Here is a 25,413-nt window from a genome sequence, read left to right on the forward strand (position 1 = left end):
TTGGCCAGAACTCCAACCCGGTTCGATCTTCAACCTCGTTCCCTGAATCCTTTCAATTTCTCTGCCTCCCTTCGAGGGAGGAAAACTGGGAGAGCATCCTGAGAACGAGGTTGATCAACCTTTGGATGGTCCAGAATTTATGCCGCTAACCGCAGTACATGTAGTACCACAGCACATCTGTCTACTCGGCTATACCGGGACTTTAAATCTCTGTTTAGGGAATTGAAAAGGCCTGAGCCAGCGTGTTGAAACAGGCCTCGGTTGAGTCATATCACTATAACACATTGACATATAAAATACATGTAAGTTTATTTCACACAAGAAGGTTTCACTTTTGTTACAGAGATTAATTCGCCAAGGTCGAGGACACTTGATCTCATTCCGCCGGTAAGTTCTTCGTTTATCGTTTGGTTTGTTGCTTCTCGCGGACACGTCCTCCGTGAGGGCAGTCTCCTATTCCCTCTGAGACCAGGACGGCTGACCTGGAATTTGGAATCTGCAGGGGAGTTAGATGGAAATTTTTTTTTAAAGGAGAACTATGCCCCAGAAACCAAATTGTTTTAATCTATGCTATTAAAAAGTACATGTCAAATAAGGACAGTACGTACGGTTTGAGTTTCTGAATAGTATCTTGACATATTCGAAAAGTTTCTTAGAAATTCCGCCTTGGAAGCCGCCATTTTGAAAACACTTTATGTCACGGAACAAGTTCGTAAACACCTGGATTCGGTTGTTCGAAGAGTGGATAAATCTCTATCCGGTGGATAGCACAGTACGTTTAGGTAACAGTTATCCGCTGGATAGCGATTTATCCATTGGATAGCGTTATCCGCTCTTTGAATTTGAACAACCGGGCCCTGGGTCATGGTGGGTTCCAGACCCCAGAGAAGCCACCCTCTGTATTAGCCACTGATAAAGGAACTGTCGCACCCCTCGATTACGGTTATTTCTCGACACCTGCATGTTTACCAATTAAATATGAGGTTTTGATTAGCTTTATATCTTAATAGCTCAATTGCACCCTTCCTAGGAACATATCTGATTGATCGACAAAACTGGGGGGTATTTACAGGCGTCTAGTGCTTTTCAATCGAGTGTGGTTAAACCAGAAGAAAAATAATTACTACGGCCAATCAAAAGAAAGGAAAAAAGGCAAATACCTTTGAGAGAAAATAAGAACTCAAAGTAAAAATAATCAAACTGCCTAAAGCGCGGGAAAACATGGGCGACCAAGTCGTGATTGGTGTAGTTTTACATCTGATTATTTGAGAGAGTCGCGTGAGTTCTCTGGACCAATCACAGAGCGAAGAAAAGCAAAACCAATGCAATTTTGTATCACCTGCGACGCACAATTGAAAGTTGCTCTAAATGCAGGATTCGTTTGCGGTTGGAAAAAATTGATTAAGGCCTTACCGTCAAGCTTCAGTGAACATTCAAAGAGCTCTTTTGAGCAGAGATTGTGTCTGCCGCTACCAAACTGTCCATCACAAGATATATTTTCCTGGTAAACCGCATTTGTCTTTCTTTGCAACCATCTCTTAAGAGCTGAACGTTTACACATTTTCTTTTCGTTTGATAAAAACTTGTATCCAACAACCTGAAGGTTGCAAGTGAATAAATCTTCCGATTGCTCCTCCTGTCCCTTGCATGTGTTCGGCGAAGCTCGTAGAATCAAAACCTTTGAGGTATTCGGGGTACTTGGAAGACCTTGCGAGCTTTTCAAAACGGCCAGCATTGGAGAGCTGGTTTCAGTCTTATCGCCGAGGGGTTCAGAAATATTTACGCGCTTTTTACTCTGTCGGAAATCTTTCCTCTTCTTGTTGATATTCCCAGTTGTCTTCGGGAGCCAGATGTAGACAAAGTGAGCGACTTGTCCTAACACTCCCGTTGAAGAAGCCATGAAGTTATTGTAAGGAAAAAAAGGAAGTGTTCCTCAACTATTTTTTTTTTTTTATAGTCGCGCGCCTGACCTAGAAGGAAATTATGACATCACAACAAGCAGCTCGTGCATCAATTTTATTCAGTTCAGTAGGCGATCACAAGGTCCATGAGAAGTCTGCATATAGAGATATCATAACATAAGCATGAAATTTCTTACACCAACAAACAAATAACTACAACTACTAACTTTTTTAGATTAATAGATTAGACGAGACAAAGCACTCAACGACGCTCTGATTGAGGGAAGACGCTCTGTGTCCTGTTACACCGGCAACAAAGTTCATATCGCCCGGTTGCTAAGTCCATAACTCAAAATGGCGGTTTTGGCGGTTGGACACGAGGTCCGAGTGAGTCAGAAATAATGCTGGATTCCGGCGAAGATTTCATGCCTAGCTCATAAGTGTCGATTGTAATCCATTGACATGACTTCCATTGAAATGTAAGTTTCGTTCGATTTTGAATAAGTTTGCAAAATCTTGTTCAACGAAACACGGACACGAAGCTCACCTCACGTTTACAATCTTTAAATAATACTAGTTGTAGCTGATAATGGGTGATCTTTCGTTTATAATATAGTAGAATAATGGATAGTTTTGTTTTTATCCGGCAGATCTAACCGTGGGCTATGGCACATTATAACAGGACGATCTTCCCTGCAAGATCCTGTAAGTTCGTTGTGAAGACGTGTTTTCACCAAATCATATCGATTGCTTTGCTGCGATCGTGGTTCCGTCTCACACTTACGACGTTCTTTCCTCTGTGACACGATCAATGCGATTGGCACTTCATACGAAATCGTTTCATCTAGATCGATGAGGTTGCTATAGTAGTGGTTTCTTATTACATGTACATGTATGTTTCGCGTAAGCGACGTGCAGCTGGATTCATTAAAAGAGACTATTGACAGAAGAAACTCTGCTGCGGAGAAGTGAGAGTCGTTAGATCTTGATACTTTTTCGTCAGCCGTAGACATCATAGATTGAGTGTATTTAATTCAGCAGTTACCGGTAACATCTCAGTTGTACTGCCAATACCCTAGATCATTTCCTAAATTGGCCTCTATACCATCAAGTTGCAATCATGATTGTTCTTTTTGTAACAATTCTTCCCAAGTCCCAATGATGATAAGAGACTGATATTCTCAAGATCGGTTTGTCTCATTTATTTGAAATGATTAATTAATATTTATGAAAAACTTATTCATTTTCAACATTTATTTGTTTAACAACAACAAACATATGAAACATATGTGTGAACTGCGGTTATGAGACGTATATGAGAACGATCCTTCGCAGTAAAGCACTATTTGAGCAATAGTGAAAATCAGACCTGAAAAAAATTTCAGGCCTGTACGGGATTCGAACCACTGACCTCTGCGATACTAGTGCAGCGCTCTACCAATTGAGCTAACAAGCCAACTGGGAGCAGGCCATCAAATTAATTCGATATAAACCCGTAGATGATAAATCAAACAACAACAAACATATGAAACATGTGTGAACTGCGGTTATGAGACGTATATGAGAACGATATATAATAATTTTTCGTTCTCATATACGTCTCATAACCGCAGTTCACACATATGTTTCATATGTTTGTTGTTGTTTGATTTATCATCTACGGGTTTATATCGAATTAATTTGATGGCCTGCTCCCAGTTGGCTTGTTAGCTCAATTGGTAGAGCGCTGCACTAGTATCGCAGAGGTCAGTGGTTCGAATCCCGTTCAGGCCTGAAATTTTTTTCAGGTCTGATTTTCACTATTGCTCAAATAGTGCTTTACTGTGAAGGATCGTTCTCATATACATTTATTTGTTTGTTTATTTATTTTTTACTTCATATTGAATGGATTTTATCAATTAATTTAATTATGTAGATAGATGTAGATGAAGCTTTGTGCAATTGAGTTTTACATTCTGGGAAATCACTTTTTTCATAATTTAGGATCAGATAGGAGAAGAACTTAAACAGAAAAAAGATCGTTTACTGCAGGGGACTGCTTATTACAAAGAGCCAAGGTAGACTTTATTTTTGGTTAAATTTCTGGTTGATTCTTCAAGTATTTGGGATAGTGACTTTTTTTTTAATATTTCCCTGACTGCACATTACATTGAATATCATAATTTTTCAGCCCTCAGTCTGCTGAAGCTCTCCGAAAGTCCCAAAATGTGAAACCAAAACGAAAGGAATTTGTTTTGAAACTGAGTAAATTTTTGGTATGTTTGCTATATTGTTGTTATGGCTATCTTCATTATCATGACTATCACTACATGTAGATCTGTTGTTGCTGTTCTTCTTATTGATGTTGACAAAATTACTGTTGTTGATATTGTTATTATATCTATACTGGGGTTTACAGTTGACCCCTGAATTTTTTAATGTTTTGATCCCTAAGAGTGAATTGTTTCCCAACCCAAGAAGCTTTTTTTCGTTAGACTAGGTATCCCAGTCAGTACCAAGTTAGATAAATGTAGAGAACTGCATGGAAATTATGGATACTGTTATTAGGCTGTTAATAGTCAAGACAATTCTAACTTTTGATTACAAATAGATAATATGATGGATTTTTTTCCAGAATCTTGATGAATGGAGGAGTTTACAGTTGTTTGGCAGTTATTTGGAGAATGATTTTAGAGGCTCTAAACAACTGCTCTTGGTTTGTAGAATTCTGAAAATTTACCTTTTTTCTTACGCTATTTACTGACATATAATGTGCTGCTTGCAAAATTGCTATCCCTGGCAATATGCGGAAATACTTGTCTGACCTACTTGTATAAAACTAGTTTTAGCCTGCATGCACACATGTTCATGTCGCATGCCACTCTTTGGAATCCAATTGAAAAGTCTAGGGTTTGATTCTTCAGAGATTTTCCTTTTCTGACCACTTTTTTTTTTATCTTTAAACCATGTATATGTGCAAATGTTTTATAAATTTGGCAATTTACAACATACTATACTACACATCTTACTTTCCTTTCCTTTCCTTCAAATGAAAAGGAAATGTTGAAAAATGAAGCTCAAACTGAGGGACTTATGCTAAAGGTAAGTAATTTGTTATTTACTGGTAAGTAATTTGTTATTTACTAGTGCATAAGGGTTTACCTGAAGTTATCAACTTTTGTTTATTCATTTTCTTATCTGTTCAGATCATGGAGTACTACTTTGAAGAACGTCTGCACATCTTGCAGTGCACTAAGTTTTTGTTAAGTTACTGGCAAGATCCTAGACATCCTTATAGAGTAAGTTGAATTTCAATTTATTGTACCTTTTCTTATCCAGATCTCTCTAGTGATTCTCCTTACTGTCTGTAATACAATTTCTATGATGTTAGTTTGGAGAATTTGGTATTGGATCAACTAATCCGGCCCTTAATTGATATTTCTTTATTCTCATCACTTGTACATGCACATGCAGGTTTGTTGATTTGCATTTTTCTTTCCATCAACCAGGAAGAATTTGCAGAGTGCATTGAAGCTATGCAGGAAAATGATGTGTTGATTATGAAGGTGTAGTACAGAAAATGTGCATGCATGAAAATTTTGATTTAAGTTGATCTCAAATGCTCTTGACTGTCACTCTAACCTTAACAATTTTGGTGTTCGTTGGGAGTCATTCATTAGGAAAAGTGTTTTATACTGAAATTTTATTTATATAGATATAATCTGATAGAATGGCATTCTACTGAAACATTGTTTCAGTATTAAAGAAAATTTAATTTAGTGTTTTTGTGTTTGCTGTAGATTTTGGAACAGTATAAGACTAGTTGTTCGACCACAGTTCCTCTTCATGCCACAGTAGGATCATCACTTGTAAGTTTTTTTATTGTCTATACTGTATGTTTGGCTGTAGTCCATTTACATGTATATACTGTAAAGATGAATCAATTGAAATATTAATGAAAACTATTAATTTTTCAATGCACAGCATCTGAAGACAAAATGTCAAAGATGGGCTTTACAGTTTTTGAGAGAACAGGTAATAATAATTCAGTCCTCTATTATCAGCATGGTTTTGAATTAATTGTCTGTGTGTAAACTTGAATCAATAGTTTCCATCTTTATGTCAGGCATCCTCATTTTGTTGCTAAGTTATGTATGATAAAGATCTTAAGCCAAAGCCTTACATGGTACAACACCTTACCTATGTGCCAGAATGAAAAATGATGGTCAGATTTGGAAAATAAAAATTATCCTTTTGAATAAGTTTTGGTCCTTGTTTCAAGCATTCACACCTTTTCTAAGATCTTAAGCCAAAGCCTTACATGGTACAACACCTTACCTATGTGCCAGAATGAAAAATGATGGTCAGACTTGGAAAATAAAAATTATCCTTTTGAATAAGTTTTGGTCCTTGTTTCAAGCATTCACACCTTTTCTAAGCTGACTCAAGATGTAGAATTCTACATTGTTTTACAGGTACACATAAATGTAGAAATTTTGACCAATTTTTGTTTTTTGGACAAAATTTTTTTTGGAGTTCTCCCCTAACTTTCAGACATTGATTTGCCAAGTTTATGTACTTGTATTCATACTTCATGGGTTAAAAGATTGATTTTTTTTATACCTTCAGATACTGCTTCTGGAGATCATGCTCCTCTATTATAAAGAATTTGTTGTTCCAGCCAAGTCTTTGGCAAACCTGGCAAAACTATTTCAGGTGAAATCAAAATCTTGTTCAACCAGTTAATTTTTTTGTTTTCAGCATACCAGGGAGAATTCCTGTTGTCTTAAAGCTGTTTTCACAGGGAATACTCATGGTTTTATAAAAGAGCTCAATCTATACTAATGAGAAAATATTTTCTACACCATTTTCTGTCCACTGATTTTTGTCATGAAGGTTTTTCGGAAATTACTTTTATGGCATTAAAGTGTTATCAGTAGTACTAACAATTACAGGTGTATATGAAAAATGAACAGTTATATCCTGTGCTTGAAATAACTTTCCGTAAAATTTATATTCTTTTGTTTGAATGACTTATACCTGACAGAGCCAGAGTTTTGAAAATGTTTTTGCTCAGTGGTGTGTTAGCTAAAACATTATATGGTAAGTGAGGGCTAAAATCTTATTTTACTCTAACTTGTTTTGTTTTTTTTTTGTTTTTTTTTTTTTGTTGTTGTCGTGTTCATTATTTGTACATGACAGAGCCAGAGTTTTGGATTAAAACAAATCAACAGACAACTGTTTGAAGGACAGGCTGAGGCCTTACTTCCTCACATCAGGTGAGTAAAGTCTCTCAAATTTTTAATTTATAACTGTCAGTTACAAACTACATACAATATTCTTAACTTTTAAACTTCAATCTACATAGTGTAAACAAGGGGTTTGTTTACATTTTTCATTCTTTGAATGAAATAAAAGTATGTTAACTATGAGTGCATTGCACCTCAGTGTGTGGCATTGGATGTATCAATGTACTGTGAATTCAAATTATTTCCTAATTATGATAACCTCCAATTCAATTGCAATGTAAATATTTTTTTTTTTCAGTTACCTCCAGGTGTTGGTTCTTATAGTTTCACTTGATTTAGAGAGTTTAAGGAAATTAATTCAAGAGGACAGGTGGGTAATAAAAATAGTTTTAACTGACTTATTAAAGACATATATGTGCGTTGTACATGCACTTAACAAGCTAAATTAACTTTAGATCAAGGTTTGCACATACACCTTTCAGACAAATTTGCTCTAATTCTTTTTTTTCCAACCCATCACTTTTGATTTAAGATAAAATCTGTTGGCACTGATTCACTATCATGATTCACAAAATTAGAGCAAGCTTAACATTTAATTAGGGGGTACACGTAAGTGCACTTTGAACAACTGGCTGTGGATGTTCCATGTTTAAGTTGTTTGTTAACCCTTACCTTCCTCAGATCAGTTTGCATATTCTCTGTACTGTTCTCTATACATTTCCTAAGGTGCTGACAAGGAGAATTTGTTTAACAATCAAGAGCTTCTTTAAATAGTTGGTGATCATTTCCTTTGCTCTCACAACCTCTTGATGTGTGATTCAGGGGTGATGTTGTAAGGAGAAATTAGACGCTGGTCACTCTTCAAGACCAAAAGATTAACCTGGTTTGCAACTTGTAGACTATGCAGAGTGGGTGACAGCAGACGGGCCAGTCAATTTGTAATTTAGAGGTTGTGTTAACTTTACTTCATTTTGATTGCTGTTTCATTCTGCCTTTAACAGCTGTTCACAGCATCATTTACTCCAGGAGAAAGACTCACTTGAGGTATGTTTCTGTTAATCTGTTTGATCCTAAAGATCACTGACTCGGAATGATTTTAAAGACAACATGGTGGTTAAATTTATTGTAAGATTTGTCATCTTTCAGGAACTGGATAGGTTTTTTCTTAGCTGGGGAGATCAGCCACACCATGGACCTGTCATGTTGGCCTGGGCAGTGTTCAGATATGTTACAATGGAAGCAACTCAAGAACAGGTATCTTTAAAAGCCTTTCATTGGTATGATTAAGAAAAACTATAATACTGTAGGAACAAATCGCTATTTGGTCCTGAAAAGCTATGTACAACGGTTTGTTGTCAAGGGGAAAAATCATTTTGAAAGGAGATCTTACCTGCTCGTTCCCTCACTGAAACTTTCTCTCCCCTCTCTAGTTTGTCAGAAGAATTGGAAGTAAAGCATTGCAGTGTTCTGTGTTCAAATATATACTTGGGATGTTAAGAAGTGAGGAATTCTCCAGAAGTAATGTAAGTATCATTTGTCAGAGGTTAAGACTAAATAAAAACTGAAATGCATCAATTGAATCAGATATGTTTCACAGGAAAAGTGGTTGTCCCAGGTACACATGTATCTACATGTGTCATATGTGGCTAAGTCTTTCACCACTGACTGTATTTATGCCATATTTGCTGAGTAAATGTATGTATAGGTAGAAGCAATGCCCTGTTTACCTCTAGTTGCAGTGTCTCAATTTGTGTGTTCTTTCCATTTGTTCTGAAAAATTCTTGATATCAATGACTGCCTTGCTTAGTCAAGGAGTTGTCATGTAGATGTACATCATCTGTACCCAATGAACCATCCCCCAGATAGAATACCATCCTCAGTGGAAGAAGAAACGAGCAAGGGGTTGGTTGGGTGGGAGAAAAACTGTCCAAAGGACTCAGGACCGCCAAGATATGACTGCTTCCAAACTGCTGGAAAAGTCAGATGCAAACTGAGATCAATTTATATCACTGAACCTGCAGCCTGTTGAGTTAATGGCAGTTAACTAATTCTTAATGATGTTAAAAAATAAAAATAAAAATGAACAGAGTACCCATAAATGTACAGTTCAGTGTTTGTAGTCTTTCATGAGAACTTTGGTATTTTTACAGGTTGTGTCAAACACCTGCAAGAGCCTTATATATGGATTGATGGTGATAGTGTTGACACTTTTCGATGAGGATACACTAGGAAAACTTCAGGTAAATATAGAAACATACACAACCCTGAGTTAGATTCAGTATTTTTGGCTTGATTTTTCTCATAATTATACATGTAGTTTAACTGAATGTTGTTAATTAATCAGCAACTATTAAGCTACCAATTATTCAAGGTTAATTAGCAATTTACTGCATGACTGAAAAGAGAGTGATCTATAGTATACAAATATCATTTGTTGGTTATAACCGCCGCCTGGTTAGCTCAATTGGGAGAGCGCCGGACTGCTGTGCGGGAGGTCGAGAGTTCAATACTGGCCGGACCAACACTCAGGGTCTTAAAATTAACTGAGAAGAATATGCTTCCTTTCTTTAACATCAAGAAATGGTTAGATATTCTAGTCTTCTCGGATAGGGACGAATAAATGGAGGTCCCGTCTCCTGCAGGGTTAGGGGCAGGAGACATTAATTTCCCACACACGAGATTACTGTGTGATGGATGTCCTCCCCTGGGGTGGGATGGGTGGGTAACAGGACCCCCGTTGATACCAGTGTTTACTACACTGAAGGGGCTATCCTGTATAAATATAGATGTCTGTCTGTCTGGTTATATGATTGGCTGAATTCTACCCACATTTTGAATGGTTTTTATCTATGATCTGTTGGAGGACAGATGTGCAGATGGCTTCACCATCAACAAAATTTTGCTTTGTTGTCATGTATAATTACAATTATAGATTTCATGTTTTTGTGGATTTGTAACGTCACAACTTACAATAGACCACATTTTGATGTTAACTGTGATTAACTGAACAGACCCAATGCATTGTGGTGATCTGTAACTATGATCTAAGATGTAGTGCATCGTGGAGTCTATTAAGTATTCAATGCACATGTAATTTGGTAACTTCAGATAATTTTTCCGTAGATTTAAAACTTGTTACTTTAACCCAGTTTGAATTGATCACCTTGACTCCTTGTAGCTACTGGTTTCTGTTTTATCTCAAGCCCTCGCTGAGAAAGGTCTTTGTGTGGATTTCTGGGATTCGGTATGTATTTGTATTTTGAAAGTGTCACTTTCTCAATTTGTCCGTGCCTGCCCCTCATGACTTTTACAATTGATGTTTGATTGACAGCACTGGTTGCAGTTACTGTTTGCATAACCATCAGATATGATACAAAGGTTATACATGAATTGTACATGAAGCAGATTCTTTATTGGTAATTAATTTTATATCCTGTAATGTTTTTCAGGACTTGAACACTGGTGCTGGTCTCCTTTTAAACTCAGCCAGGAGTTGGTAAGTATCTTTTGACACTCTAGTCGAGGGACCTACATGTTGATAGAACACTAAGGCCTTGATTATACATCACGCTACAGTTGAATTTAATTTACCAGACGAATTTAATTTGTTTAGACATCGCACTATCGTCGAATTTAATTGCTTGTGGGACCTTGAATTAAATTTGACTGTGGTGTGACATATAAACTAAGCCTAAGAAAGTCTTAACCTTCTTAGAACTCTAACGATCTAGTTGCTAATTCTCCCCTTCACCTGCTTCACATTTCCTTGTAAATTAGTTGTGAGAATTGGTTATCATATCAAGCTAACAACTTCTACCTGATAAGTTTGAGTATTCTTATTACCTGTTTGCTGGACAATTTAGGGATGTTTTAGGGAGAAGTTACATTTTCATCTCATCTGGGAGATGAAGGATTAACTTTTTCTTTCCAAATGTGCCCTTAGTGTAGATAAAGACATGTTAACATTTACTTATGATTTATATAGTTACACTCGTATGGATTGATTTAAGTCATTACTGTTGTAATATTGAATGGTACAGTGTACATATCTGTAACTGGTTCTCTCCTTAAAAGGGATGGATTTTATTTTAACAAAACCATGGTGGTTTCTTTCAAGAATGAACTTTGACATGGTCTCTTGGTGGTAAAGGAAAATAATTTTGTGATTTGGAAGAGCAAATTTTTGTTGTGCAAAAAGAAATTATTCAAATGTTTATGGAGATTGAAATTATGCTATTTGCATGAACATCTATATCAGGCTGATCTCTATATTTCAGGTTTCCACTCCAATTTTGTCCATTTCTGCAACTTCTGAAATCTTTAGCTGGTGATAAGGATTCTGCGGCCAAGGTCACTTACTTTTGTTTGAATTAATTCTGACAAATAAGGCAGGAATTGAGTCATATTTGAATTGTGGATGATGAGTGATGAACTGTTTACTAATTGTTGTCGTCAGTGCTGAAATAGGTAGTGAAAGCTTATTTTAATTTATCTAGCTTGTTGCTAAAGTGCGGCGTGGCCAAGTGGTCAGGGTGCTGGACTTGAAATCTGGTGGCCCGGATTCAAGTCCTCCACCCTGCCACTCACTGGATTTGTTCTTGATTGCCCCTAGTTCAACTCCTCGGCTGCACTCTTTAAATAGCCCACTGGTCGCCTCCTGCCAGTGGGGATTTTTAAGCAATTCATTAAAACTACATTGTGGCTGAAAAGCCCCTATGGGGGAACCTCAATTGACGTATTATTATGTTTCCAGAGCTCTTCTTTGCCAACCCACTGCAAATTTGATTTAAGTGAAAATAAACTTGGATTGATATTGAACATGATGTTAATCTGTTTTTATTCAAAGGTTTATGATTATATGGACAATGTGACATCATACACAGAGTTACTGAGAGAGAACCAGCTGAGTGACATAGACTGCTCTGGTGTAAATAAGATCTGGAGGATTGTTCATCCCAGACTCCTCTATCAGAATTGTAAGTACTGTTAAGATGATCACTAGCTAGGCAGCACAGCATCATATACATGGCAAATGGAGAAAATTATTTCAAGTATTTTAATAGCTTTTGTCCTGGAAGAAAAGGTGAAGAGGTAAGCACATGTACAGTATAACCTTCCAGAATTATTTCATAGGCTTGCGCATAATAATATAATAATAATAATAATAATAATAATAATTGAATATTTATATTGCGCAAATTAACATGTGGATATGATCAAATGCGCATCACAACACTTTTTGGGGGACTTTGGCCAGACTGCATCAGCAGTTTACAAACAATCAAAGGAAACGTATTTGAAGATGCCCTCTCCTCTCAGTTCCCAGTAAACAGGCCAGACCACATCACAGTAATCTCGTGAGCGGGTTCTTTAACGTCCCCTGCCTAACCAAATGAACTAATTAATAGATGCAGGAGACGGGACCTACGGTTTATTCGTCCTTATCCGAGAAGACTAGAATGTCTATCCATTTCTTGATAATAGAAAGGTAGCGCATTCTCTTCAGTTATTTTAAGACCTTGAGTGTTGGTCTGGCCGGGGCTCGAACCATCGACCTCGACCTCCCGCACAACAATCCAGTGCTCTAACCAATTGAGCTAACTGGGAGGCGGTTGAAGAGCTTGGGATGTGAAGAGCTTGGGATGAAAACATGGGGAGCTTGCATGTAGAAGCTTCAAAATGTTTGCATTTTGGTTTCCATTTTTGAAATAAAGAGAAAAAAAGAAGAGCAAGAAAAATAAAACTCCTACATGTACATACACACAAAAGGAGAACAAATTAGCTTCAAAAATTTATTGGTTTTGCCATTTTGGGCATCATTTTTGGAGAAAAAAAGTGGCAGTATTGGGCTTCCAGGTGTCATATTGTTCATGTCTAACAGTGAATAAAACTGAAGAATAAATTTTACTTGAAACTACAACACAAGTATGTGTATTCAAAGAAGTTTGAATGAATAAGAAAAAGATAATAATCTTTTTGATGTGCTTATTAGGTACTCTACATGAATCCTTTTGAAAGTCTTGAAGATGGACAGAAATATAAAAACAACACATTTTGTGAAAGGATTGAATTTTTTTTCTGCTTTGTAACTTTCACATTCTATTTTGTTTCATTTATCAGTGTTCAGTCCAGATTCCAAAGAACTTGTTATGCCCACTGGCACACTTGGAAAAGTTGCACCAGTACCTGAAGGTAAATGATTTATGGAAAAGATTTGTTGATATGACTTTGTGTTTAAAATTATACAATACAATAGGTAAAATCAAAGATAAAACTGGAGCACAGAAGGGTTTGTCCCCTTATCTCTGTACATTTGGGTTACTTAAGTTAAACTGCTTACTTTCCAGGACCTGCTATAATACAATGGAGTTATCGTTATTCCTGCTGGAAACTCTTTGCATTGGAAATTGATTCATTCCTTGAATCTGTGGGATCTGGAGCAGGTGAGCACTTCCTATGAATTGCAACCTTGTGTTCTTCTCATTTCGCCTGAATTTATATCTTGTTTTTTTTTATACTGCACATAATATCTGATTATGGTAAACAAGTTTGACTGCCTTATCATTATTCAAATTTAGCTGTGGATTGTCAGAATGTCATTTGTATTGTGGAGTTAGTCAATGAAGTCCTACACAATGACTGGAGCAAGGCTGTTTATCTCAAGCCACTCACTTCCCGTCTGTATCTGATTATTCAGAGGTAACAGAATCTGGTTTTGATATTAAAATACAGCCATTTTATTTTGTAGATAGCAGTGTATCAAGAGGGAATCTCTCTCCACCCGGGAGTGTAGAACATTACCTGTAAATAGGTACCAGTCTGGCTCCGGTTGTTCAAAGAACGGATAACGCTATCCAATGAATAAATCGCTATCCAGTGGATAAGTGTTACCAAAATGTACTGTACTATCCACCGGATAGGGATTTATCCAGTGTATAGCATTATCCATCCTTTGAACAACTGGGGCCTGGTGAATAGTTGCTGGGAGTAACCTAGTGATAGACTGGCATCCCATGGAGGGGGGATAGTGATAGACTGGCATCCTATCCAGGGGGGTAGTGACAGACTGATAGACTGGCATCCTATCCAGGGGGGTAGTGATAGACTGGCATCCCATCCAGGGGGGTAGTGATAGACTGGCATCCCATCCAGGGAAGAGTAGTGATACTCTCTACAGTTGTTTCACGCTATGGAAACTGGTATAAGTTGCTGGCTGGATGTTCAGTGTAGAATTTTTATATCCAAAGTAAAACTTATTATCCATTGGCTTGAAATTTGCTGTTTTGACTGTGGGTCTGCGATATGTATTTCCATTTCATTTTCCCAATAAACTTTGTCGTTTCTAGTAATTTTTTCAAAAGGCTACAAAGTGCAGCACCCATCCATTGATAAAGAATCAGAGTACTTTCTCCACAGAAAAGCAATCCAAATTTTTCCATGACCCTGACCATGTTAAATCTCATTTTAGGTGCACGCCATCACCAAACCCTCCCCAAGATTTGATCGCCACATGTTTGTTATGCTTAGCAACTGTTGCTTTGAGAGATCCAGAACAGGTAACTGATCATTCTTTTCTTTAACAAAAAGTGGCCTTGAAAGGTGTTTTTTACATGGTATCTTGTGGTTGTTTTGGTAACCTGTTAAGTTGAAAGTATGTTCACTTTAATGTTGTTTTGGCACTTGGGTCATACACCCTTAATTTATTTTATTTTATGGTTATTTTATGCTTTTTAGACCATTATGAGGAACCAACTAACTTTTTACTGGGTTTCCTTAGCAGTTTGCTTGAGAAAAGTGCCTCTTAATATAGTGTGTGTTATCAGACCACACACGGCAGTGACTCTGCCAGGGATCACACTAACCATTAATACGGCTCGAGCTAAGGAATTAGGCTGGTTGTTGAAATTTTAAGTAAATTAGCTCAAAAATGTGAGGGCATAACCTGAGAAGTGGTGGTTGTGTTTTACTGAGCGGGGAATGAATTTTTTGTCAGCAGCTGGCATCTAGCTACAACCTTGCATTGAGTTACCCGACTCCCAACACCTTTTTTGTCGTACAAATGGTTCATTTAAAAATGAACTATTTTGTACAACAAGATCTTTATCACACTCATGGAACTATTGTGGTTAAAGTTGTATTCTTCATTTTTGCTGTGTAGGTGTGGCATCATCTTCAACAAACAGGATTCCTTCCTCATTGCACTTCAGTCAAAATGTCAGAGTTGGACAAAACCAAAGTGGAGTGAGTAGATCTAATTTTGAGTCCTTAAACAATTTAATTGTAACAGTTTTGCATGTGCAAAGAGGTTATCAAATTGTTTTCTATATGTGATTATCAAAGTTTTAATTATAATTATCTTTTAAAGAATTTTTTTAACTGTTTGACACTTTGGAATCTCAAAACACTGTAAGAAGCATTGTAATTTGTCTACTTCTGAGTGATTCATTTGTATTTTGATCATAGTAATGATGGCAGTTTATTATTTTTAAATATGTTGTGCACTCTTTCAACTCTTTCTTGTGTTATTTGTTTAGGTTCCTGGGCACAGCACCTGGAAACTTTGGCGCAATTCTGAGTACCAAGGAGAGGCTGATTGGTTATTACCCTGTGACCATGTCAACTTTGAATTTACTTTTGAAGCTGATTCATGGAATGGGTATTGTTGAGGAAACTGGAAGTCAACCAATCAGCGTCCTTGACCTCGCTGCATGTCTAGTTTTTATTATGAGAGAGGTGTTCACAGAATTTTACAAATGGAGATTTGGTAGCCTAAGGGACAGAGAAGAAATTGGTAAGTTTGCACAAGAGATTTGTGTCCTTTTTTTAGTGAACATTGATTTTATTTCATAGCTATATCAGAGACTTGTAGATATAAATTATGTTATGGTTCTTTTTCTAGGGTTAAAGAACCATTAAATAATTCTAGTGTTTAAGAGATTTCAGTGACTTTCGCTTCTGTGTATTTGTGTTTAAGTTTTCATGAATCAATGCTCTCAAGTTTCAAAGGGGCTTTTTGGGCTAATGGGTGTAATATTAAACACATTGGAGCCAAACTAATGTGAATCAGTTGTTTTGGTTTGTGCAAAGGGAAGAGATGCCTTCAGTTGTTCAATGTTGTTCTTGGCCTTCACTTTAAACAAAAAATGGCTGAGCCAGCCAGTGACGCAATGGAAGCAGAAGTCACAGATTTGCCACGGTCAGTGTACTTCTATCCTTTAGCATTGAGCTATAACTGTACATGTTATGAGCAACGAGGACCTTGTTTTGGATGATATTAGGATCTCTTGATCTAGGAATTTTCCATATGTGTGCTCCACTGCAGCATAAATAATTATAGGATTTGGATAACCAGCCATGCATCTTGCATTAGGTACTTTAAAAAAAGTTGCAATTGCTCTGTAGAGTTATTCCAGCTCTCAGTAACACAATTCAACACTTTGGTAGTATAATTTAGTATGTTCATTCTAGAATGGATGAAACAAGAGCAACAAGCTCTTAATGTAACCTCAAAGTGGATACATGTAGCTACGTACAGTGTTCTCCTTTATTTTATGTATGACAGGTTAAAAGAAAGTTGCAAACAGGTAGAGCATTCCTTTTACAGTGTACATACTAAATTTTCAAGAATCCAAGTGATTTTAGGCATAATTCTGGAGAGGAGAACACTAAACACATATACAAGTCATGTAGTTTGTAACGAAAGATTCAGGATTTGGTGATTCAACAATCTAGAGTTAACTGCAGTGTATGATTATTCTGTTTAATATTAATTGAAGCTAGCTATAAATTGCCAATTGGTAGATGTTGTATTATCTCTTGAAGGACTCCATCAGTGTTGCAGGACACCTTGGTTCTTGGTTTGTTGTTCTCAGAGGCTGGACAGTCACTGCTAAACATTCTTGGCACAGGGGTGGATACTGTTGATAAACTTGTGTCTGTGGGAAGGTACTCATTTGCTAAATGTAATCTTTTTAGTATAAATCCTTTGCAGCTTAATATCAGTATGCATATTCTCCATACTGTTCTCTATACATTTCCTAAGATGCTGACAAGGAGAATTTGTTTAATGATCAAGAGCTTCTTCTGTTAGTGATCAGTTCGTTTATTCTCATGATGGTAATGTTTTATTCAGGGTGATATTTTAATGAGAAATTAGCTTCTAGTCAGTGTGAGGGTTCAGAGGGTCAATAAAAATGAGGTTCTACATCGAATATTTGTGAAACGTTGTGAAGAGTGTGGGTGTTAAGAAAAGTTTTGTAACATACTGTAGGTCATGTGTGAAAGCTCTTGAATGAGTTCAATGAGGTTCCAAGTTGTAGTTCAGTGCATGACGTCTGTAAATTTGTTACATTTCTGCTCCTCTCTAGACCTTTTGACAATCAGGCTTGTGTTATTTCATTTTCTCAGTAGTTCTACAGGTGGATATGCCTTGGCCCTTGTTGAACTTATCAAGCTGGCATTTTCTGTGCTGAACAGACTCCTGGCCAGAAAAGGAAAGGTTCGTTCACATAGAATTATGTCACTATTATTTACAAGGAATTTTCTGATTACCAGTACTGCCCTAGATAACATAGTTTTAGCCAGGGAGACATGATGTTTGGTGGTGGTTGTTACATTATTACATGTTTACATCTGGAATTGGCCGTGACATGACTTTGTCTATGCTTCTACATATTGTTTAATGGCATTATCTCAAGCCACATGGAATAATTTGGCCAGCGACCTCCCTGTGGCTGAATTTACCAAAACCACCTGTAGCTTATTATAGTGTGGTCATAGCTTTCAGCCTAAAAGAAAACTCCCTGTTACATCTCTGATGGGTAGACAACTTGCCTCCTATCAGGTCCCCAGTGGGGATACATGGAATTTTGTTGTAAATTTAAATTGATACTTCCATTTTGGAGTTTGGAATTCATGTACTTGAGAAAGTACCGAAGATTTGACCAATGCATTGCAGAAATTTTAAAAGCACTAAATACTTATGAATTAAGGCTGATAGTTTCGAAAGAAACTGTTTGGGACTGCGTCGGTGGGGGTAACGAAATAATTTGGATATATCATTAAACAAAGTTGAAATGGTAAATTGGCCACCGTAACGATTACAAAAGCTGACGTTTCGAGTGTTAGCCCTTCGTCGGAGCGACGGAGCCCTTCGTCAGAGCGACGAGCCCTTCATCAGAGTGATGTTAGCCCTTTGTCCCTCCGACGAAGGGCTAACGCTCGAAACGTCAGCTTTTGTAATTGTTACGGTGGCCAATTTACCATTTCAACTTTGTTGATATATCCACACTAAATACTCATTTTGTTAGCGTAACAATTATGCATCTCTCTGATTTGTTCTAAGGATGATAACATCTCTCCTTTGGAGGAAGCATTGACAACTCAAGTGATTCATCAACTGAGGGATAAAGGAGCAAGCTACTCCACAAGTTGGGGTTAGTTTTATTGTAAACATTACATGGTGTTCTGAGTGAGGCTGGTGAATTGCCTGACCTCAAGTTTCATTTACTATACACAGAGGCCAAAGGAAATGAGATAAAAAAACTGTTATTGATTAATGCAGTTGATGTTAGTCATAGTTTTTCCATGTTGTACTTCATTTTGTTTCTCTATTATTTTGCAATTATATCATTATTATTATTATGTGTGATAATATGTAATTACATGTGGCTGAATTTTACCAAAACTACCTACAGCTCATTGTAGAGTGGTTATGGCTCTCAGCCTAGATGAAACTCCCTGTTATATCCCTGGTGGGTAGACAACATACCACCTATCAGGTCCCCAGAGGGGATACATTTGATATTAAGGATATTAAGAGTTATGGTTGATTGTATTTCATCACAAATTACTTCTAATTGTGCACTGATTACAATTGACATGGATGTTAAGTTTGGAATGATTTAAGAAGAATGGTGTAGATTTGTCTTCCCAGTGGAAGATGCAGTTAGTGACTTCTTAGCATGCAGGCCCCAGTTGTTCTAAGGTTGGATAATGCTATGCATGGGATAAATCTCTATTTTGTTGGATAGCACAATATGTTTTGTTGACAATTATCCACTGACACTGGTCAGAAATTTTTCCATTGTATCGCACTATTGGCCTTTTGAGCAATTCCTTCTGGGTGTGCTGTATTGCGCCATGGAGTATGATTTGATTCCTGCCACTTGTAAGTAGGGGAACTTATCAAATGTTTGGGAGGGGAGGTTTGAAATGCAGCTAGCATCTCAATGAGGAGAGTTGAGCTCTGTGTAGCTTCATTTTGGAAAACAAACAACCCTGCCCCCCCCCCCCCCCCAAAAAAAAAAAAAAAAAAAAAAGAAAAACAAACAGAACAACCTGTTTTTGTTAAAGGCTGGAGGGGGGAGCTAATTGGTAAATTGCTCCTCAGTGGATAATTATTTGCAAAGAGACCTACTACTTGAGCAGTGGGAGTTAATCTGCCCCCTCCCTCCCCCCCCCCCTTCAGTCTGGTCAGGATACTCACATATAATATTTGGCCACTGTGTATGGACTTAAAGAATCTCATTCTTTTATTCCACTCAGGTAATAGCCAACTTGTGACTGTCATAGCATCATATATACATCACAAACTGGACAGTCAGCTGCCAACCCTGGCAACGCTCTTGCTGAAGAGAATATGCATGGTATGTCAGCACAATGAAATTATATGAACATTTTTTAAATTAATCATCGGGTAAAAGTCTGAATATGAGCCAAGTGACCCATCTGGTTTTTTTGGGCTGTTGGTGATTTACAAATGATTTTCCAAGTGCACGTCCTAATGGTATTGGTGTGGTAAACTTAGGATCTATTTGACCCTGTAATGTTTCTTCTGCTTGTTCTCCACCCCCTCTTCCTTTTTCTCCATCATTTCTTGTGGGAAACATCCAAGAACTTTTAGCTGTGGAGCTTGTGGTAGCAGTTTTAGAATGTTGAACCATGATTCTTGTAGGGTTTTCCATGTCGACAAGTTTCTCTTGCCCCTTTCTCCTGCCCCTTCCTTTTTCCCCTTTTCATCTTGAAGCTGTGGGGAAATTGTCAGAATGTCTAGCTACTGGGCTCATGTGGGGTGCAGAGGTTGTCAGAAATGGAACCTTTCACTTTCTTAGTACAGATAGAGCACCAAGTTGTTGGGCACTCGTTCATTTACCTTTATGCTGCTATTTGTAAACCAATGGTGTATCTAAGCATCAGTTACGTGTACGAGGATGACTTTAATTGATTAGCCATTTCTTCTGTTTGGATGGCTGGATTTTACCAAAACCACCTATAGCTTATTGTAGAGTGGTCATGGCTCTCAGCCTAAAAAAAAAAATTCCCTGTTATATCCCTGGAGGGTAGATAACTTGCTCCCTTCAGGTCCCCAGAGGGGGTACATTTTGTTTATGCACTGCTTTGTTGTTAGCTGAACATTTTCTTCAACATGATATCCTAAAGCAAGGTCAATTTTTTGTTTAATTGTAATGCATTATTATTACTCACTGAAAGTTAGCCAACACCAGGTTACTCAATTTTTCACTCGAGATAACCACTGGGTTTTCTCATTTGTTTTATTTGTTTTCCTTTTTTAAGGTGGCTCCTATGTCGATGCATGCCAGTTTTGGTGCTGAAGCAGTTTCCTTAAGAGACGCTTTTGTGTCGAGATTAAGGACTCTTTCTGAGGTACTGAACAACAGTTTATGACTCTTAACAGTTTCTCGTTGGTTAACAGGTAACATTCACGCCAAAGCGCATGGAAAACAGGATGTGTTTCCTCCTGTAAAGACTTCCTTAAGGCCTTTCACCCCCATGGGTGACCAAGACAGAATTTCTCCTAACAAAATAAATTAAGTATCAAGCAGGCTACTGATGAGAAAAAAAAAAATTAAGGGACTACTAGTTGATCCAATACCAGAGTCTCCATACTGACATCGTAAAAATTGATTAGCAACCGATAAGGAGAATTACTAATGAGTTTTGTGAGTGAAAGAATTGACTGTTTCACAGAGAAGAAGTTGGGTAATGAGGCTGTCTGTTCTGTTAAGGGAGTTTCAGGTGAAGGGAGGGTTTACTTTAAAAAAAAAAAAAAAAAAAAAAAAAAAAAATTTTTTTTTCATAGGATTACACAATTACTGGTGAACCAGTAGTTTCCATTGTGGTCCTTGCAAACAAATGAAACAAATGGTCTAAATTAATAACATCATCAAGAACATCATTAAGAACCCCAACTGGCCGGAGGTAAACCAGTTGGCTATTTACAAACGTGGCCAAGGATCTGAACTCGGGGCTACCGTGGAACAAATCCAGTAGTCAGGTTGGGACTCGAACTCGGGAGCGGCGGATTACGAGTCCGACACTCTAACCACTCGGCCACACTTTTCTACACAGTAAGTCCAACATTATTTTCTAATTTACTCTGATGTATTTGTAGGATATCAAACTTAAAGCCGTGATACTGGAGTTTATCGCCACAGCTGTAGAAACACAACCTGGGCTGATTGAGCTCTTCCTGGATTTGACTTACAAGGATAACAAGGTAAAATAGTGATATTTTTTAGTGATAGTATTTTTTTCACAATCAGTTACCATTACTAATCCCCCGACCAGGACCAGGAATAAAGTTATCCACCTAACTAACCATGTGAATACAGGACTTATTTCCTACCGTTGGTAAGGGCACCAGATCAAGCTTATCGCGAGGCATTCTATATGGAAAAGTACTTACTTACGCTTGCAAGTTAATGTTCATGTGGATGGCTGAATTTTATCAAAATCAATGATCATGGCTGTATTGCGGCTTATTATACAGTGGCCATGGCTCTCAGTCTTAAAGAAAATTCCTGTGATATCCCTGGTGGGTGACTACCTACCTCCCTCCTATCAGGTCCCCAGAGGGGATACATTCATAATGCGTTTTAACCTGTCAATTGAATAATTATTAACAATGAAATTGAATGTAGCGATTATTAACAATGAAATTGAATGAATTAAATGTTTTGAAAAACGGTAATTTTCTTTTCAGGAATTTGTCATTGGACAGAATAGCTGTCTTCATGCAGTCTTAGACATTATAGACCCTGAGAAACAGGTATAATAGCAGGGTTAGTTCGGACTTTTTCGGAGCCATGATTGCGTGCGATAACTGCAGATGGGGCTTTTCAAAAGTGTTTTAAAATCACTTCAGATTTAACTGTTTTACAGATGACTGTATAGTGAATAGGAAATTACATTCCCACTTGTGATAATGCTTATTTATTTTCTCATGCCGACGATATGTCACAGGAGAGAGCAAATCTATGACAACGAAATTCTCCAAATCCTGATGTACCTTGTTTTTATGCTGTTTACTAAATGTTATCGTGATGAAAACTACTCGTTTTAATTTGTTTGTGGCAAACGTGCCTCCCGTCCATAGTCAATTTTTTCGTTTGTCTGTAGTCAGGTCACCACATTCCTCCTGAGCTTGTTTCGGCGGCTTTCTTCTTACTTTACTCCTTGTGGCATGACAGGAGAGATGCTGCCCTAATGGCAGTAAGGATGAGGTAATCATTAGACCCCTTACATAAGTGTTATATAGTTTATACCTCAGAAATTTGTTCGGTCTCACCAACCCATCGAACCTTAATTGCAGCTGCTCACTCCGGTGTCTATACCATAAATCAATGGGGGGTTCTGTGGAAGTGTCTTAGGGATCCCTACACCCCGCTCATGCGGTCCGTGGGATTTTTTTTTTTTTTTTTTTTAATGTCTGACTCCAACATTCTTGAAATGACAAGTTCGTGTATTACTATTCTACTGGCCTTTTTTGTGTAACCATCAGTGAAGGGGGGGAGGGAAAGGAGAGAGATACGAGGAGGGGAGAGGGAAGAGGGAAATGGGAGAAAGAGGGGGAGGGGAAGTGAGGAAGGAATGAAGAGGGGGGTGCAGGTTTGTCGAGAAATATTTTCGAACCTTCTTATGAAAACTCCCGGATCTCTGCAACATTTCTAACATCTCGTCAAATATCGCTGGCAGTTCACTAACACCCATTTAAGCTCCTGGGTGTAAAGAGAGGTACTGGGAAAGATAATTTTCTTGCTCAAGAGCACGTCACAATAACCTGCCCAGTGCTAAGACCTGCGGACCTTAAGATCTGGTCCGGTGCATTAGCCTCTGCGTCTCAATAGATATAACGGTGGAGAAGGGTTTATTTCAATTTCCTTCTGAGATCTTGGCTTTTATCAGCTGTTGTAAATTACATTGCTTTCTTCTTAAAAAGAATCAAGTAATTTTGTACCTAATGAAGACTTCTTTGCCTCTCCCACAGTCCAAAGTTTTGGGAGAAGTTAACTCGGCCTTTGATAACAGGAATAGAATCAGATGAAGATGAGGTAAATGCTAACAGTCCTTAAAAGCTGTTTAAAGCGAACAATGTTGACAAAGATAGATTTGAGGCAGGGGACTTATTAATGAGTGCTCGTTGTACGAAACAAAAATACGTTTCCAGTTTTTGGGAAAATTTTTCGTGGATGTGCATTATCTTACAGGAGGAAAACGATTTTTGTTATCATTTCAGGTGATTATGGCGACAGAAATTTAAAGCACTAACATTTTCTTTAATTTAAAAAAAAAATTAGAAAAAAATCATACTATTGATAATCAATGAAAATTTATTTTTGAATGCTTATTATCATTAATTAATTTTGCTAATTTCAGCATTGTTCAACTATCCAGCTTTTTTTTAAAAATCCATTTTCTTGTCTTTATTTAAAAGGATTATAGATATTACATGGAAATCAGCTGTTATGCCATGCAGATAATTGCATTAGAAGCTTACTATGTCTCAAGGTAATTTTGTATGTGTATTCTGTCAGCGTAGTCTTCATCTATCTCTCGTAGATCATTGTTTTCAAGTTTTATTGGCTTTGTAAAATACAAAGTTTTTCCAGCTCCCTCCGTAGACATCTAAGCACCAATAGGTTAAAACCGTACATCAAGGAGCTTACAGTCTGTGCGCCTAGCCCATTTTGACTTATGTCATGCAACTTTCCCCTATGGTACCATTACATTTGGTGTAATTTATGGTTCAGCTTGTTAGATAGTGGGCGGTATCTTGATTTAGGACCGCTGATCAGGATCTTCTGAGTTCGGTTTTGACTTTTGAATATTTCTTTACTTCTTTTGCTGGCCATTTTTCCCCTTTTCTTACTCTGGCGTTCGAGGCTATAGATGATATACTGCATAGAGCTTCAATAATAACTAACAGGTGGGTAAATTCAACTTTTTCAGAGGTCAAATTGATGACAGTCTGAAGACATCCATGAAAACTTTCTGTTCGGAGAACAGATATCAGTACTGGGGTCAGGTAAGAATTATTTTGATTGACACATGCTTAGGTAACAAAGGAATCCAATTTTACAGGGTTGACGTGATTTAGTCTATGATGCAGTCTAGCCCTTGCCGTAGCCTTTCTTTGGTCTCAACACCCATCTTGCTTAAATTCCGTTCAACTTTTACACCCAACTGGCAACATCAGTATGCATATTCTCTACACTGTTCTCTATACATTTCTAAGGTGTTGACAGGGAGAATTTGCGTTACAATCAAGAGCTTCTTCAGTTGTTGATCACTTACTTAATTCTCGTGACCTTATTTTTGATTCAGGGGTAATATTGTAGGGAGAAATTAGATGCTGGTCACTTTAAGGGATTTAAGGGTTAACGAGGCGGAAAACGGTAGGGAAGCTCTGCATATCAGTCTTTCTCTTTCCTTTTAACTAAGTGGAGAAGCGTGAGCTAATACTGTGTAATTCAAATGGATGGGGGTTAGGGAAGAAGCAATAAAAATCGAGGGGCATTCTGACACAATGGCGTATAGATTTTCATCATGCGTAAAAGGTGATCGTATCAAATTACGGTGAATCGGGAACATCCATGCGCGTTTCTCGCCTGTCGGTCTTCTCTACAGATGCAAAATTGAAATCAGAAACGGCAATAGTAACAGTTGTGACAGGGGGAAACCGGGAGAACATTGTGAGCACTGGTTTTGTAAGACAGAAATAATAAAGGAATCGACATTTGAAGCTGAGATAACCGTGAAACTGAGATAACCGTGAAACTGAAATAGCTCTTGTAAGTCAATATTGTTCTAAATTTCAGTTAAAACCATTTATTACAGTTGATTTTTATATAAGATGTCTGCTAAGTAAAGCATTATCAGTTCTGTAGTTGTGCTGTTAATGGTCGGCAATGATACGCGATACTCTAAAGAAAAAACATCAGCGCGGGAAACTGACCACCGTTCACTTCTGTGCAAATGCCTTG

At 37.5% G+C, this 25,413-nt stretch overlaps 2 protein-coding genes across 4 annotated transcripts in view; one reads left to right on the plus strand and one right to left on the minus strand.

Moving 5' to 3' along the window:
* Positions 1–292: 292 nt before the first annotated feature.
* LOC111346014 (uncharacterized) lies at positions 293–2,158 on the minus strand. The gene is made up of 2 exons (XM_022953302.2): positions 1,414–2,158; positions 293–496 (listed from the first exon to the last, which is right to left on the minus strand). Exons 1-2 carry the CDS (start codon positions 1,898–1,900, stop codon positions 309–311), a joined length of 675 nt encoding a protein of 224 aa, XP_022809037.1. The 5' UTR covers positions 1,901–2,158; the 3' UTR covers positions 293–308.
* A 69-nt stretch (positions 2,159–2,227) lies between these two features.
* Positions 2,228–25,413, plus strand: part of LOC111346489 (nucleoporin NUP188) — a 57,108-nt gene continuing 33,922 nt past the window's right edge. For 2 of the 3 annotated variants that reach the window (XR_015991218.1, XM_022953781.2), the window contains exons 1-39: positions 2,228–2,380; positions 2,552–2,606; positions 3,885–3,958; positions 4,072–4,156; positions 4,516–4,596; positions 4,938–4,982; positions 5,087–5,179; positions 5,390–5,446; positions 5,681–5,749; positions 5,865–5,915; positions 6,510–6,596; positions 7,083–7,159; positions 7,428–7,499; positions 8,131–8,173; positions 8,276–8,383; positions 8,560–8,652; positions 9,280–9,369; positions 10,308–10,373; positions 10,579–10,625; positions 11,407–11,479; positions 11,976–12,105; positions 13,250–13,321; positions 13,477–13,572; positions 13,708–13,828; positions 14,598–14,685; positions 15,288–15,370; positions 15,664–15,920; positions 16,217–16,325; positions 16,952–17,074; positions 17,537–17,627; positions 18,474–18,564; positions 19,676–19,776; positions 20,705–20,794; positions 21,543–21,647; positions 22,134–22,199; positions 22,550–22,653; positions 23,418–23,481; positions 23,865–23,938; positions 24,380–24,455. Coding sequence is in view for 2 of the 3 variants with exons in the window: in XM_022953781.2 (XP_022809516.1) it covers positions 2,364–2,380; positions 2,552–2,606; positions 3,885–3,958; positions 4,072–4,156; positions 4,516–4,596; positions 4,938–4,982; positions 5,087–5,179; positions 5,390–5,446; positions 5,681–5,749; positions 5,865–5,915; positions 6,510–6,596; positions 7,083–7,159; positions 7,428–7,499; positions 8,131–8,173; positions 8,276–8,383; positions 8,560–8,652; positions 9,280–9,369; positions 10,308–10,373; positions 10,579–10,625; positions 11,407–11,479; positions 11,976–12,105; positions 13,250–13,321; positions 13,477–13,572; positions 13,708–13,828; positions 14,598–14,685; positions 15,288–15,370; positions 15,664–15,920; positions 16,217–16,325; positions 16,952–17,074; positions 17,537–17,627; positions 18,474–18,564; positions 19,676–19,776; positions 20,705–20,794; positions 21,543–21,647; positions 22,134–22,199; positions 22,550–22,653; positions 23,418–23,481; positions 23,865–23,938; positions 24,380–24,455 (3,324 nt within the window). In the remaining variant the exon portion in view is untranslated. The remainder of the gene's footprint in view (positions 2,381–2,551; positions 2,607–3,884; positions 3,959–4,071; positions 4,157–4,515; positions 4,597–4,937; positions 4,983–5,086; positions 5,180–5,389; positions 5,447–5,680; positions 5,750–5,864; positions 5,916–6,509; positions 6,597–7,082; positions 7,160–7,427; positions 7,500–8,130; positions 8,174–8,275; positions 8,384–8,559; positions 8,653–9,279; positions 9,370–10,307; positions 10,374–10,578; positions 10,626–11,406; positions 11,480–11,975; positions 12,106–13,249; positions 13,322–13,476; positions 13,573–13,707; positions 13,829–14,597; positions 14,686–15,287; positions 15,371–15,663; positions 15,921–16,216; positions 16,326–16,951; positions 17,075–17,536; positions 17,628–18,473; positions 18,565–19,675; positions 19,777–20,704; positions 20,795–21,542; positions 21,648–22,133; positions 22,200–22,549; positions 22,654–23,417; positions 23,482–23,864; positions 23,939–24,379; positions 24,456–25,413) is intronic. The other variant, XM_022953789.2, reaches the window with a different exon arrangement.

This window comes from Stylophora pistillata, chromosome 8 (genome assembly GCF_964205215.1).
Source record: "Stylophora pistillata chromosome 8, jaStyPist1.2, whole genome shotgun sequence".
In the NCBI taxonomy this organism is placed as follows: domain Eukaryota; kingdom Metazoa; phylum Cnidaria; class Anthozoa; order Scleractinia; family Pocilloporidae; genus Stylophora; species Stylophora pistillata.